Here is a 16,803-nt window from a genome sequence, read left to right as displayed (position 1 = left end):
GGTTTTTGACAATTTGCTGGAACACCACCTGGTCACTTTTTTCCCCTGTTGACTATGTATACAGGGTAAAAAGCCCTCGAAAAACAAAAATGTCTGTTACAAAAAGTGGACCTTTTGAAAATTGGGGGGGGGGGTCGTACGAACCTCCCGACCCCCCCCCCCCCCTTGCATACACCCATGATAGTATCATGCTTCCTTAGTTGTTTGTCTCAGATTCGTCCGGAGCTGGTAAATTTTCTTGCCCAGAACCTTGATCTGTTTCTTGGCTAGCTGCTCTCGTCTTCTGAGCTGCTGTCATAACTCAGGGTGTCTGTTGGAGAGTGAGAGGAGAATTCAATAGAAAGACAATTTTCCAAGGTAGTAGAGGATTGGGTAATGTTTGACTGATCCAAATAAAAGACCGCCCACTTCGAAATCTTCCAAAAGTGGCTAACAACAGATTTCAGCATGTTTTTTTCCAATAACAGTGTCAGGGAAGCTTTACAGCTAATTGACCAGTAAAACCTTTTTTTCAAATCATTATTTCTATTTCAGTTTCGTCATACACCGCAGAATTTTGATATTTGGTAGATAAACACTCAGTCTTCAATGTAAGGGGGGGAAAAAGAAGATAAACTCCAAAAAACTCCAAACTCCAAATTTTATTGTCCGAGAATGGAAATTCTTTTTGCCCAATTGATCGTGGGCCCGGCAGCCACTGAGCAGCGCCAGATCGACGTTGCTCTAACCTTTTCAACTGTTGAACGGCAAACAAGGTAGCAGCAACTCCCATCTTTTAACGTCTTTTGGTATGACGCGGCCGGGGTTTGAACCCACGACCTCCCGATTGTGAGGGCAGCCGCTCTACTCACTGAGCCAACACATCGGTACAATCCAAAGGACATATTTTTGGTCCATTGAAGAAAATTGTAATCAGTGACATACGGTTTTAGTCTGGGCCATTACATAAATGTATACAGCGCGTGGTTAGCGAACCCTTAGGGCGCGTCCACACCGAGCACCGGCGGTACGAGCAACGGGCCGTTTTTTTTTTGTTTTTTTTTTTCTTTTTGTTGTTGTTGTTGTTTTTTGTTTTTTGTTTTTTGTTTTTTTCCTAATATGGTCCCAAAAAAACAAACCAAACCAAACAAAACAAAACAAAAATGAAAGAATTTCGCAACATGCCTATGACCAAATTATGAACAACAAAACAAACAGTAGTATATCAATGTTGTAACAAAATTATTAGCGGAGAAGTGATAATGTAACAGAACCAGACATGGTTCCTTTTTGGCACACCATTGCAAAAACCCGGCCCGTTGCCCGTACCGTGTTCGGAGTAAACGGGCCTTCATCCTTGTCATTGGTATTCATTCAATAGAAAGTATTGTGGCAACATCCGAACAAGTTTATCGCCAGAGCACTTACGCACTGCATTTTACGGAATATGTGATGTTGCATAATTGTCGCTCGAAACAATTCATCCTTGACGACGTATGCTGCCTACAAATTCTAAAATTAAAGTTAGTATCCTCGTTTGCGGGAATCTGACAGCACCTCAGACATTAGATGACTAACTTCATCTTCGCCATGTCCAGGCAGCAACGTACGCCGCAAGCTCGCGAGGGGTGAATTGTTTGCGCAACGACATGTAAGGCGCGTTGGGATCAATGCTTCCCGATAGCCTACAATGCCTACGTCTTATCCGAAAACAGATCTTTGTGGTTAAAAAACAAATTATCCAGCATTAGGCCTACTTTTGAGACATTTATCACACCTCAATCCCCTAATGTGCAATATTTATCTTTCACTTAATATCAAATCACTTATTATGTTGGAATTGAAAACATTTCTTTAAGTTTAGTTGGTTTTTGTTTGTCTTGTTTTGGTTTGTTTGTTGATGTTGTTTTTGTGGCTAAAATTACCGACATAACCTCGGAATTAAATATTTATGTATCAATATGTGATACTACTTAAAGACCCTATCGTATAAGATCAAAGTGTAAAGCACATTGCTGATGTCCTTTAACTTGATTCTACATTCTTCGCAGCAGATCAATTCTACCTCCCTCTTGTTTCTCCTCACTGTTCACTATTACGTACTGCTGAATAAGATTGAACTGGATTAAGATTAGACGTCATACTCTTGAAAGAATTTCCCATAGTAAATCTCTTCGCTGTTCTTCTTGTGACTTTTTCTCTGCTTCCATCCAGATGTCCCGCTAAGGTAATGCTAGGCCACCAATAACTGCACTTCATGAATATCACATATATGATTATTGATAATCTCATAATTGAGAGAACAAAAGAATGTTACCTGTATGCCCCTTTGGTTATCACTCAGGAAAGATCTTAATGGCTTGGCATTGATGGTGATGCACTCCACCTGTAACATGATGAAGATAATCAAAACAACGGCGTAAATCCGTACTGAGGAGTGGGGGGGATGGTCACCATCACCACGATTACAAGCCCATAACCGGACCGGGGGGGGGGGGGGGGGGGAGAAGCTTGGTGCCCACCCCCCCCCCCACACACACACACACTTTACAGGGACCGGATGTCCCACTCTTTTGCATGAAATATAAAGTGGGAGGAAAGTGGCAGCAAAAATATGAAGACTTGTTGTTCTTGTTGCTTTTTTTTTTTGTGCTTGTCAGATGACTTTCGGCAGAAAATCAGACCATAAAAGTATGAAGACACTTTTTTGTTTTTTAAATATCTGTCAGAGGGAGCGGAGCGACCGAACGGGGGGAGGGTGTGTAGGGGGGGGGGGTATCCCTCTCCCACACGAGGAAGATTTTGCATTTTCAGACCTGAAATTCAGCGATCTGGTGCACACTTTTGGTGAAATTTTTATTTTCTTTTCTTAAAAGAAAAATAAGAAAATGAAATATTCACAATATATTAATGAAAGACTAAATCTTGGTATTTCAGCTCTTGCTCCGCCTGTGCGACATCACTGTGAAGGCCTACTAAATAATGGGGCCTATTACCGGCGTAGACAGGATTTGACCTATAGGAGGAGCGGTTATGTGAGGGAGCGAAGCAAACGGGGGGGGGGGGGGGTATAAATCTTTTTTGTATTGAAAATTTTGACATTTTACAGTCCAAAAACTGCCGTTTGTAGCTATATTTTCGCTTTGGAAATTAAGGGGGGCACACCGGGTGCAACTGCTGTCAACCACTGGCAGCACCATCAGGAGAATGGCCGCTATTTGATAGCGATTAAATGCGAGCGAGCTTGAAAATTTTGACATTCTACAGTCTAAAAACTGCCGTTTGTCGCTATACTAGTCTTTTTCGCTTTGGAAATTATGGGGGGCCGCGCCGGGCGCAACTGCTGTCAATCACTGGCAGCAACATCAGGAGAATGGCATAGCGGTCAAATGCGAGCGAGCGGAGCGAGCGAGCTTGAAAGTTTTGACATTTTACAGTCCAAAAATTGCCGTTTGTGGCTGTATTTTTTCGCTTTGGAAATTAAGGGGGACACACCGGGCAAAACTGCCGGCAATTACTGGCAGCAACATCAGGAGAATAGCATAACGAATAAATGCGAGCGAGCGAAGCGAGAGAGCTTGAAAATTTTGATATTTTACAGTCCCCCAAACTGTCCTTTGTGGCTGTATTTTTTTCGCTTGGGAAATAAAGGGGGCGCACCGGGCGAAAACTGCTGGCAATTAGGCCTACTGGCAGCAACATCAGGAGAATGACATAATAATTAAAATAATGCGAGCGAGCGAAGCGAGAGAGCTTCAAAATTTTCACATTTTACAGTCCAAAAACTACTGTTCGTAGTTATATTTTTCGCTTTGGAAATTAAGGGGGACCACACCGGGCGCAACTGCTGTCAATCACTGGCAGCAACATCAGGAGAATGGCATATAGCGATTAATGCGAGCGAGCGGAGCGAGCGAGCATGAAAATTCTGACATTTTAGAGTCTAAAAACTGCCGTTTGTAGCTATACTTTTTCGCTTTAAAAATTAAGGGGAGCCGCACCGGGCGCAACTGCTGGCAATCACTGGCAGCAACATCAGGAGAATGGCATAGCGGTTAAATGCGAGCGAGCGGAGCGAGCGAGCTTGAAAATTTTGACATTTTACAGTCCAAAGACTGCCGTTTGTGGCTGTATTTTTCGCTTTGGAAATTAAGGGGGGCGTACCGGGCGCAACTGCTGTCAATTACTGGCAGCAACATCAGGAGAATGGCATAATGATAGCTAATGATTAAATGCGAGCGAGCGAAGCGAGCGAGCTTCAAAATTTTCACATTTTACAGTCCCAAACCTACCGTTCGTAGCTATATTTTTCGCTTTGGAAATTAAGGGGGGCGCACTGGGCGCAACTGCTGTCAATCACTGGCAGCAACATCAGGAGAATGGCATAATGATTGAATGCGAGCGAGCTTCAAAATGTTCACATTTTACAGTCCCAAACTGTCGTTCGTAGCTATATTTTTCGCTTTGGAAATTGAGGGGGGCGCACCGGCCGAAAACTGCTGTCAGTCACAGGCAGCAACATCAGGAGAATGGCATAGCGATTGAATGCGAGCGAGAGGAGCGAGCGAGCTTGAAAAAGCTGACATTTTAGAGTCAAAAAACTGCCGTTTGTAGCTATACTTTTTCGCTTTGAACATTAAGGGGAGCCGCACCGGGCGCAACTGCTGGCAATCACTGGCAGCAACATCAGGAGAATGGCATAGCGGTTAAATGCGAGCGAGCGAGCTTGAAAAATTTTAACATTTTACACTCCAAAAACTGCCGTTTGTAGCTATATTTTTCGCTTTTGTTTGTCCCACTTTTATTTGAGAACCATCCCCCCCCCCCCCATCGACGCCTCTATACATATTAGGTTGCTTTTGTCGCCGTTGCCGTTTGTCGCTGTATTATTTCACTTTGGAAATAAAGGGGAGCGCACCGGGGGGAAACTGCTGGCAATTACTGGCAGCAACATCAGGAGAATGGCATAATGATTAAATGCGAGCGAGCGAAGCGAGCGAGCTTCAAATTTTTCACATTTTACAGTCCAAAAACTACGGTTCGTAGTTATATTTTTCGCTTTGGAAATTAAGGGGGACCGCACCGGGCGCATCTGCTGTCAATCACTGGCAGCAACATCAGGAGAATGGCATAGCGATTAAATGCGATCGAGCGGAGCGAGCGAGCTTGAAAATTCTGACATTTTAGAGTCTAAAAACTGCCGTTTGTAGCTATACTTTTTCACTTTGAAAATTAAGGGGAGCCGCACCCGGCGCAACTGCTGGCAATCACTGGCAGCAACATCAGGAGAATGGCATAGCGGTTAAATGCGAGCGAGCGGAGCGAGCGAGCTTGAAAATTTTAACATTTTACAGTCCAAAGACTGCCGTTTGTGGCTGTATTATTTCACTTTGGAAATAAAGGGGAGCGCACCGGGGGAAAACTGCTGGCAATTACTGGCAGCAACATCAGGAGAATTGCATAATGATTAAAATAACGCGAGCGAGCGAAGCGAGCGAGCTTCAAAATTTTCACATTTTACAGTCCCAAAACTACCGTTCGTAGCTATATTTTTCGCTTTGGAAATTAAGGGGGGTGCACCGGGCGCAACTGCTGTCAATCACTGGCAGCAACATCAGGAGAATGGCATATAGCGATTAATGCGAGCGAGCTTCAAAATTTTCACATTTTACAGTCCCAAAACTGCCGTTCTTAGCTATATTTTTCGCTTTGGAAATCGAGGGGGGCGCACCGGCCGAAAACTGCTGTCAGTCACTGGCAGCAACATCAGGAGAATGGCATTATGGTTGAATGCGAGCGAACGGAGCGAGCGAGCTTTAAAATTTTGATATTTTACACTCCAAAAACTGCCGTTTGTAGCTATATTTTTCGCTTTTGTTTGTCCCACTTTTATGGGAGAACCATCCCCCCCCCCCCATCGACGCCTCTGCATATGAGGGTGCTTTTGTTAAGTGAAAGATCTGCTGCACACTCTTTGATGAATTAGGGATATATACGTCAATGTCAAAAGTGTACAAAGTTTATCGAAAGGGATCCTGTATAGCGGAGCTTTTGCATGCTTATGATTGCAATACAACGATCTGGTGCATAGTTCTGGGGATATTTGGACAATTTTCCATTAAGAAAGTTCGAGATTTGTCCTCATCTCGGGAATTGCTTGGGGGATAAATGATTTGTCTGCCTAAACACTTCCAAAGGGGCGGGGCAAATTCTCTTTGCCCCCCCCCCCCCCCCCGAGATAGATTTGACGCCCCTGATCTTCCCTGGGAATGCCCATAGATGTATCCTGACTGAGTCACTGTCGTTTCTCAGGAATGATTCAGGAAATGGAGGGGGTTCAATTATGACGATATAGTTTTTGTTATTGTTTGTTTGTTTGTTTGTTTGTTTTCGTACATATTTTGCAGATGGTCCCCAGTTACATAGCATAGCATGTTTACATGTAGGCCTATACTATTTGACGTTGTCAACGTCTGAGCCATACCTTACAGTGACTGTATGTCGATGTTACTTTCTTCGCGAGCGAGCGAAGCGAGCGAGCGCTTGAGAAAATTATGTATACATTTTCCTACAAGATAGAATACTGTTCAGCTATGTTACCTGTCTGAAGGCCGGCGTACAAACGTCATGCAATAATTATGTCAAAATTGTTACAATCACATTTCTGCTTCCTCCATTTTTTCCCTCAAAATTCAGGGGGGGATGATTGTACAGGCCATCCCCCCCTCCTCCATTTCAGGGGGGGATATATCCCCCCCATCCCCCCCGGGATTTACGCCCATGAATCAAAAGGACACATCGTTATCACTATTAACCGATTCTTATTTCTCTGAAAGAAATAGATTCATAGCAACATAGCTTGTATCATATTGGTTGGGTTTTCTTATTCATAAGGAATGGCGCAGCCACCTCCACTGTAGAAAATATTATTTGTCATTTCAACAGTTTTCCTGTCAAAAAACCTGGTTCAAAGTACGGCTACATCAGTTACGTTCAGACAAAAAACCTTAACCTCGAGGATAGGAAACCTCGATATTAAGCTTGTAGTAAGTGAACGTGAAGACGTACTCGTAGTTAGCCAACCTCGAGGTTAGCTCGATGTTATGAGCCACGAGAAATCTTATGGATAGCGCTCTAACCACGAGTCCCGGGCATGCCGGCTGTCTGGGCACAAAAATCAACGCACTGAAAGGGGCAGGAATTTAACCTCGTAGTGTGGACGCACGTCGAAGTTAACCTCTAGTTCAGGCTTGTCATCTGAACGTAATTATTGTCTGATGGGCAATGATAGAAATTAATGTGATTTATAATGATGATGCTTCAAATAATTATGATGTTTTTATTTTGAATTTTCATGTCTGATTAATGATATCACTTTGCCAGACAAAATATTATCTGAAAACATTATTGCCCCCTCAACGGCTTCACTTGCTGCAATAGATTGTAATATCACCTCCAAGACAGTTGTAATATACTCCCCTCTCCTCCCCTTCCCACCCTCACATTGAACAAATAGTGAGTAAATTAAAATAACTGATTCTTACTTTACAGCGAGAAGCCTGTGAGGAAATTGTCGTGAAGAATGTCTCTGGCAGTTTAAACAAGTTGATTTCGGCACGTGTAAGATTGGGCAGACGACACAGGAAAACAGCCAAGTTTGCTGCTCCTGACTCAGAGACTTCGGAACCTTCGAAGGAAAGCTTGCTGATCTGTGAAAGTAAATAAAAAATAGATAGATAAAAAAGCAACCTACAAATGGCGCCATGGCGACTGGTATGCCTCCGCCATATCGCATGGTTCTCCGAATAGGTCTAGATAACATCTTGGCAATTTGAGACGGTAATTGACTGGCAAAAAAAGAAAAAAAAAATGAAATGAAACGACATGACAAGACTGTCATGAATGTTTTGAGAGTTTACTGTCCTTGACCTAGGTCTCATTTCTGTTTCTTTTTTTTTTCAATGAAATGAAATGACATGTTATAAAAAAAAGAGGATAAAAAAACCATATGTTTGTTCTTACACAAATTCAAAGCGGTCAATGTATTACAAAAAAAAAATGCATAATATATAAAACTAACAATTGAAGAGTTTGTTTGCAAAAACCGATAAGTCCATATTTGCCAAATGGAGATATTTGCGATTAAAGATCAAGAAAAATAAAGAGAATAATAAGAAAATGTTGGCTTCTTTTGACCATAACTTTAAAAATATACCTTTTTATATACTGACCAATATATCATTTAAAAGGTATTATTTTGTACTTTATGACAGATATCGTACTTCAAAATCTTCAAAAATGGACTTATCGGTTTTTGCAAACAAACCCTTCAATTATTCAAAATAATTGCGATAATGGAAAAGAGGGACCTACGTAAAAAAAAAAAAAGCTTGTATAAATGAGGGCCACTCAGTACATTGAACTGATATTACAATTTCATTGGATGGATAAATTGGTTCAGAGATCAACTTGCTTGGAATACATTTCAGCATTTTAATCCTCGATACCTGACATTTGACTGCTTGACATCAAAATTCCCCCGAAAATCATTGACAGGCAGTATTACATTGACTGATTCTAAGGCGGTTTGTGTATCATGGCCCTCTATCAACACCCCCCCCCCCCCCTCCCCCGATGCACGCGCACGGACATTCGAAATGCACCGCGCGTGTCCAGTGTTGTCTGCTCAGCTGTGTCTGCTGCAATGGGGTGGGCGGAAAGGGGGGGGGGGGGGGTGCGGGGACACCGCAGCGAGACCTAATGGCTGGGCCGTGTACTAGTAACCGCAACTTGTCTGCTGCCCTCAACGAAACGAATCGGTCTATTATGCACATGTACAAATGTAATATCCTACGTGTCATGAGGATACCTGGAGCCATTTCTGAAGTACAGCTGTATGGAGAAAAAGAATATATATATTTTCACTTGAATTTCCACCTTTAACCTCATGATCCCTGGTAATACATGTAAACACTAAGTTTAATACTAAGAAAATACATTACTGCATTCTATACATACTGGGGGAAAGTTGAATTCTAAGACTTTGACCTTGACCGGTCCTTTGAACTTTAACCTTGAGCAAAAGTTGACAGGCAAAACTTCGTCCACTCATACACATTATGATCATGCAAAGTTTCATTAGCATGCCTCAAGTGATTATCAAGTTAGGCTGTCCACAAAATTTAAGTTTAGTTAAGTTTAAGTTAAAGGGATCGTACAGTTCTGGTTGAGACCTAATTTCAAGTTTTTAACATTTTTAGGTGGGATAATGTGAAATTTGATATGAAATAATTATGAAAGAGCATGCAATTTTATGAGGAATACAACATTTTATTTGATAAAAAAAATTGGTTTTCAAATGGCTGAGATACCCCAAAAAGAGCGATTCTAATAAAGTGTGGGACCCACACTTCGTAGCGATCGCTTTGTTTTACTTTGTTTTTCGATGTTTCAGTTATTCCAAACCCGATTTTCATCAAATAAACTTTGATTTCCTCTTAAGATGGTATGCTTTTTACTATATCATAAGTGTTTTCTTGTTATCTTGCAAAAAAAAAAAATAAAATGAATTAAAAGCCCAATTCTAATCTCAACCAATACTGTACTATCCCTTTAACAAGTTGCTCCCTCAGTTACCATTGTAAGGCAAAAAAAAAAAAAAATTGTTTGCCCTTAATTGTCAAAACCCAAGAGGGTCGGTAGGTGGGTTTATTTTTGTTGTTGTTGTTGTTTTGTTTTGTTTCTGTTTTTTTACCCTTGGCCTTTTACCCATGTAATTCTGTAACACTGGCAGGGCATCTTCTGACAATATTTTGAGTTCTATTATAATTATCTTTTTAATACCTTTTTTCCCCATGTAATTTTGTAACTTTGGCAGGGCATCTCGTAATACACTCATCCTTCTGACAATACTTTAAGTTCTAGTTCAACTTGTACATGATGTGGCGCAAGTTTAATGCACTCAAAACTCCAAGGGATTCATTCAAATTTACGTCTTGCCATCAGGGCCCGGTAGGCAAGGCAGAAACACTCATTGACAAACATTTATAAAGTTCAACTTTTGGGTGCGTTTATCCACTCTTTTTCTGGGCAGAAACAAGTTTTCCAAACGGCTTTCACGGAAAATTTACGAGTTGATAAATGCAGGCAAAGCTGTTTTGATTATGGGGTTCGGAAAAGTCGTTTCGAAAGACGCAAATTTGTGCTTTCAGAAACTGCCGGTACGGTAGCTAGCTAGCTAGCTATAGTGCGCTACTAACCGCGACCAGCAGTCCCATATGTATAGCGTAATGGGGCTGCGGATTGTAGCATTCAGGATCATAACAAGGTAGTATCGTGGACAAATATCAACTTAGAATCAAACAAAGTTTCTTCAATTTGAAGACTTACTAGTAAAGTTGAAGTATTAATAACAGGGTTCATGTAACTTTTCGTTTTGTCAATAGTCCCTTCCTGTTCAAATTGATGACTTAATGTGACTCGCTTGAGAGGAACCTGGGAGAGTTACAATGAATTGACGGTCAGCACATGCGCACACAGACGTCTTATCCAGTCAATGGATTTGAAATTTGTGCGCATGTGATGTGTGCGCGTGCGCTGGTCGTCAATTCAGAGTAGCTCTCCGTGGCCTAAAATCATAAATTTTAACAGAAAGAGACTATTGACAGAATCAAAAATTACACACACCTTGTTGTCAATACGTCAACTTTATACTGGTAAGTCGTCATTGAATACATTTTTCGATTTTAAGTTGATAATTTGTCTGCAATATTACCTTGTAATGATCTTGAATGCTACAGTCCGCAGCCCCATTACGCTATGCGTATGATGGGCCCGGCTGCTGGTCGCAGTTAGTGCACTACCTATGCACGGGAGCCAAAAGGTAGCTGGCATGCAATGCATGCTATAAAACGTAGCCTGCGGCCCGTGCGGCCCGAACATGATTACGAGGGGTCGATGAGATGAAAAAAACATTTCTGTACATTTTTTTGTTATTCTTTCTTCAGTTAAAATTGATAATTACCTCCGCCAAGGGAGGAGGTTATGTTTTCGTTACCGTAGGTTTGTGTGTTCGTTCGCTCGTTCGTTAGTTAGTTTGTCCGGTTGCAAAATAACTCAAAAAGTAGTTAACAGATTGGGATGAAACTTGCAGGAAAGGTTGAGAATGACACAAGTACGAAACGATTAACTTTTGGTAGTGAACTGAGAAATTTGGGGGAATTTATAAAGGATTTTTGATATTTTGGCAGGTAGGGTCAATGGACTTGGGAGTTCAGGCTGCGCGTATTTGAGGTTTGCCTGCGCGCACTAAAATACGTACTCTATTTTTTCCTTGGGTGAGGGGCGCTGTGCAGATGATGGTTTATGACGTAACAAAGGCTTCTATAGGAAGCTTTAGATTTTTGGACGCGCGGACGTTCAAAGGGAAAAAAAAAACATGGTCTGAGCGTGCGCAGTAGAGCGCGTCAACTTGATGCGTTCTACTGCGCACGCTCAGACCATGTTTTTTTTTCCCTTTAACCGTCCGCGCGTCCAAAAATCTAAAGCTCCCTTACATGTGACCCTGCACCTCAAAACAAACAAAAAGTCGTCAGACATGAATTTTTGGTTAAGACCATTATTCTGAAAGAGCAGACTTTAAGCTTTAAAATGATGTACACAACTGTATAACTGAAATCAAATGGACTCTCCTAACCTATGTAAATACAGGAGAGAAAGCAAAAACTCAGGAAAAGTGTGAACTGAGAAAAGAGGCTCTGAAGTATATACAGTGTCTATTCAAGCGCTTAATCTTTACCAAACCGTGCTGGCTGTGTGATGAATGGGTCCAAAAAAAAAACAACAGGAAGTAAACCACCAGAGTAACAACAATGAAGGGATTATCAGATTAAACTAAAATTGAGCATGCCTCATTAACACATTCTGTCCATAATTAAGGCCAACTTTCAAAGCAGTAGCACTATCCTTTCGAAAGTTATTAGAGTTGAAAGTGAAGAGTGTGGACAAGGTTTTTCAGAAATGAAAAAGGGATTCTAAAAACACACCTAATCACACCATTCTACAAAAGATGTTCGAGATAAACTGCCAAAAAAAAAAAACACACACTTTCCTGCCCGTGATAATGATACCAAATTTTAGCATAATGTAAAAGAAGACCCGCTCTTTTCGGTCGGTCGCAAAGGGCAAACAAACCATTTTTTTTAACCTAATCTACATGTTTGAAGCCTACTACACTTCCAACGCAAATGACACATTTCATAATGCACAATAAAATATTATGACATACCTGACAGGATGATGCTGAGGTGGCGGCTGCTGAGAGGAAACTATCAGGCAAGTAGGGGCACCACAGAGTGAACTTCAAAAGACGTGGCATAGTACACACCCATTTGGCCAAGTCATCTCCCATCGAGGATTGATAGTGGGAATCGTCCTGAATGCTCTCAAGATCCAAGTACAGATCTTGAATCTGCACAGGGTTGAGAATCAAAGTATAGAAAAAAAAAAGCGATAACATACGATCATGTCAAAATGGCAAGAATGAATAGCTTGACAAATGAAGAACTAGCTTCCAAAGATAACAATCTATCATTTTTCAGTGGATTTAGGCCTTTTGTAAGCAAGCTCTTTATACAGATTTTCATCGAAGAAACCAACATTAATCAAGACAAGGATGGAAGCCTGAAGCATGTCTTATACATGTATTCCTCAAAATTATAAACGATGCACTCCAGCAGACAACTCTAGTAGATCGATGGAAATACGTACATGACATGACCATTGCTGAGAATAGAAAAATATACTCTGCAAGTGTAGTCCCGGACATTCTCAAGGAACTCAGCAAGTGGTGTGCCGAAGCGGAGATGAAACTCAACTCTTCAAAATGTAAAGTGATGCGTGTCACGTTTAATACCAAAACACCACTCCCACCCCTCAAGCTCAAGCTGAACGACAATGTATTGGAAGAAAATGATAAACAAGGTCAAGCTCCTTGGGGTTCCTATTCAAAGCAGTCTTCGTTAGGATTTGTATGTCGACGACATTGTCAAGCGAGCTGCAAGAAAGCTCTACGTACTCTGCGTCATGAAACGGTACAGGGCGCCACCTGAAGAACTACTAACCATCTTCACTAGCTACATCAGACCAGTCCTCGAATATTTTGTATCGGTGTTCTACTCATCCATAACAATACTATAAACTGATAAACAAAGTAACGCCATCGAAATGGTTCAAAAAAGAGCGCTCCGTATAATCTTGGGTAACAGGTATGAATCATATAAGGAGGCCTGTGTGATGTGCAACATCACTTCCCTCTGTGATAGAAGAGATCAGTTGTGTCTGAGGTTCGCTGCCTCACTCTATGCGAGATTTCCAGACTTGTTTCCGCCGACACAGAGCAGCTACAGAACCCTAAGTCATAAAAACAAACTCAGGGAGATCAAGTGCAGGACTGAACGTTACAGGAGCAGTGTAAATGCCTTACTTAACAAGTAGATTTATCTTGAGATTGGTTGTTTAACGTTTTCAAGTGGTGCTTGTATTGTACAGGTTATTTTATGATTGTTCTGTGTTCACATTTTAACTCACACCAAAGGTATATAATTCAGAGATATTTGAATATGTTTTCAGATTGATAAGTTGCAGGTTGATAAGGTTGAATACTAAAAGAATTTCATATGATTTTTATTTTACAATTACCGCAATGTGATAAATTTTCAATATAACACAATGTGAAGACTGAATATCGTTATATCATGTAACATATCTCTTGGTTAGCATATACCAGTCAGTGTGATAATTTCTGATGATTTTATGCCTTGAATTAGAATTAAGCTGAAGCTTGTTTGTTTCAGTTCATAATATGTTTTTTGTATATCCTGATAACACCTCCTTTTTGCAACTCCCCCCCCCCCCCCTCACTCTGAGTCACCCACTCACTTTCTTTTTATCTCTCCCTCTCTCTCTCTCTTTTCTCCAGCTATATACTATGTTCTATAGAACAACCTAGACGGGCTTTACGTGCATTATATAAAATGACTAAAATGTGATATCAATTTGATCTCGCGTGATTCGAAGAGGCTCTTATTTTTTTTTTGGTAAGTCTCTAGAATTATTATCAAGCATTCTAAAAATCACAATCGCCAATGAAATCATTTTCCACATGCATTATGTTTTAATCAGTATGTCGTGATTGGGATGGCAGGATCAGATAACGTACTTTTAATTTTGTATATGCAAAGTCAAATGTTTAGGAAAAGGGTCACGGTGGCCGAGGCACCCACATTTACACTAGGATGTTTTTTGTTTTGTTTTGTTCTGTTTTGTTGTTTTTGTTTTGTTTTGTTTTGTTTGTTTTGTTTTGTTTTTTTGTTTTTTTTTTGGGGGGGGTTATGCCATGGTGACCTTATATTGGGGTTGGGGCAGCTGAAACTTGAACGGGACGTCGCTTGACTAATTGTCTAACCAATAGTCTGAGAAAGTCATTTATACCAAAATTTGAGATACAAGGTTTTGTCGCCCCAGCGACGACATGGTCTGCGATGTACGTTGTATTTTCAATTTATAATCTCATCAATAAATGCGGGATGGATGCTTATTCTTCAGTATTCACAAACTTTTCGCATACAGGTTTATTTCTAAAGACGTTTTATGATAAATGGTTACATATATATTCCTCTAATTAATGTTATTGTAATTTGAATTATAGTGTAAACAAATTAGTGTTCTATTGTTATTTGAATTATAGTGTAAACGAATTAGTGTTGTATTGTAAAGTATTATTCTCAGAGTAATGATTAATGATATACAATTCGGAAGTTTGTCTCGTGATCTAAATTTAGTTTTCAAACATTTCTCCATACCTTTCGCTCTCCCCGTCTCTCTCTTTTCCTTTCTCTCTCGCCCTTTCTCCCTTTCTTTCTCGCTCTCTCTCCAAACACTCTCTCTTCTCCCCAGCTTCACACTAAGTCCTGCAGTTTTCATTGTCATTTTACGTGCATTATGTACAACGAACAAAATGATTTCAGCATCTGTTTCATTATTGGCGTAGGTTTGATTTGATTTGTTTAATCTTTTGTATGTTTTTGTTATCAAGTATATATTTTGGAATAGCTACACATGTGGAGGTACATGACATGGCCATCATTTATGTTATTTGCTTTCATTATGCAATGTTTAACCCTGATATTTTTTTTTGTGTGTGTTTCATTTTTCTTCTTTTTTTATGTATCTTTGTTTTTCTATATTATACTTCAATGTTCTCACACTCACTCACGTAAAATGTCTGCAATTCAGCCTGCGGGCTGCTATGGATGTTGTCCAATAGAACTATATTTGTTTTCATCATCATCATTATACATGTGTATAGATTCCAATCCTACGACACAAGATCAAATTATTGAAAACAGTTTACAGACAAACTTAATCATGTCTTCTCCTTCTCCTTCCTCTTCTTCTTCTTCTTCTCTTGATTAAGTCTGCCTCTTTCAATGAGGTGAAGATTATTGCAGACTGTTTTATTTACATTATACAACGTATTTACAAGCACACATTATGGAGAACAAAGACAGACTAGCCAGTGTGATGAATCGTTAGCCGGTTACGGAGTGCTCCCACAGATGGCGCTGCAGCAATTTTCAAGGACAGAGAATTCCAGCTCCTTACTGTTATCGGAAAGAACGAATGGCGATGCGATTCAGTTTTCGAGTGTGGTATGTGATAGGAATGTGGTTGGGTGGCTCTTGTCAACTGGGTAACTAGTTAACGCATACTTGTGCGAAGTCACGCCCATTTTGTAACGGAATGTCGTCCCAAAACGGGCACAATTTTTGTGCTTTTGTGTACATTTCCTATGGAAAACAGGTGCTCTGTCATGAAAGTCATGAAAACCTGATTATTTTTACAATTGATCACTTTCATTGATTAGTTTTGTGCTAATTATGGTAGAAAAGTGGTCAGTGACAATTTCCAATAGAAAAACAAAGAAAAAACAAAAGTTGAAAAAGTTGAAAAACACATTGATCTTGATTATGTTTTGGTATGTCATGAGGATCCTGAAAATGTAAGTTTCGAGGAGTCCGGGGGGGGGGGGGGGTGCACGGTGACCCCCCCCCCCCCCCTTAGGTACCCTACTAAACCTTGTGATATTATAGTCCTGTGCCAGAAGATGAGTTAACCCTAACTAGGCCGGGGGGGGGGGGCCTCCGAGGCCCCCCCTCGACGTTCCGCGCGATGTATCGCAATCGCAAAAAGCTATCACCGCGACGTTTCATGACTTTTTTCTTTCGAGTCTCGCGCATCTTTTGACACCACATTTGCGACGCCCGGGCGCGCGGTTCCGAAGTTATGCATAAATATGTACATGCATGTCAGACCAAAAATTGCTCAAAAACGTGAATTCGTGTACAATTTCAATGCAAACTGTGCTTGCATGCAAATTTCATAAAAGCATAATTATTTTAGTGTTTTATTGATTAAAATCAATGAATAACATATTTTCTTGTTTGGAGCGATGTCGCGAACAAATTTCATCGAAAAAACAATGAAAAACATAAAGTCGAAAAACAGAGAAATACATAAGAAATTCAAAAAAACAATAAAATACTTAAGAATTTTTTCTGATATCACCATTTTTTTTCATTACATTTACTAAGGACACTAAAAAGAATATTTACACAAAAAATGTGCCTGTTTTGAGCTTTATTTTGTGATTTATACCAAATAGTCTGATTTCATGCATCATTATGCATAAATTAGCATAATTTAGCATAAATGATAATTTTTTGAAAAAATTAACTTCATGGTATTTTAGATTACATCATAGGC

At 40.4% G+C, this 16,803-nt stretch overlaps 1 protein-coding gene across 1 annotated transcript in view; it reads right to left on the bottom strand.

Annotated features, from left to right (window-relative positions):
- Window positions 1-266: 266 nt before the first annotated feature.
- LOC140236296 (uncharacterized) overlaps window positions 267-16,803 on the bottom strand; it is a 60,011-nt gene continuing 43,474 nt past the window's right edge. The window contains 3 exon segments of the mRNA XM_072316250.1: window positions 267-310; window positions 7,529-7,688; window positions 12,266-12,448. Coding sequence (XP_072172351.1) covers window positions 267-310; window positions 7,529-7,688; window positions 12,266-12,448 — 387 coding nt within the window.

The sequence above is a fragment of the Diadema setosum genome, chromosome 12 (assembly GCF_964275005.1).
Source record: "Diadema setosum chromosome 12, eeDiaSeto1, whole genome shotgun sequence".
NCBI lineage: Eukaryota > Metazoa > Echinodermata > Echinoidea > Diadematoida > Diadematidae > Diadema > Diadema setosum.
The sequence above is the reverse complement of the archived record's forward strand: the minus strand, read 5'-3'. Positions and strand labels throughout refer to the sequence as shown.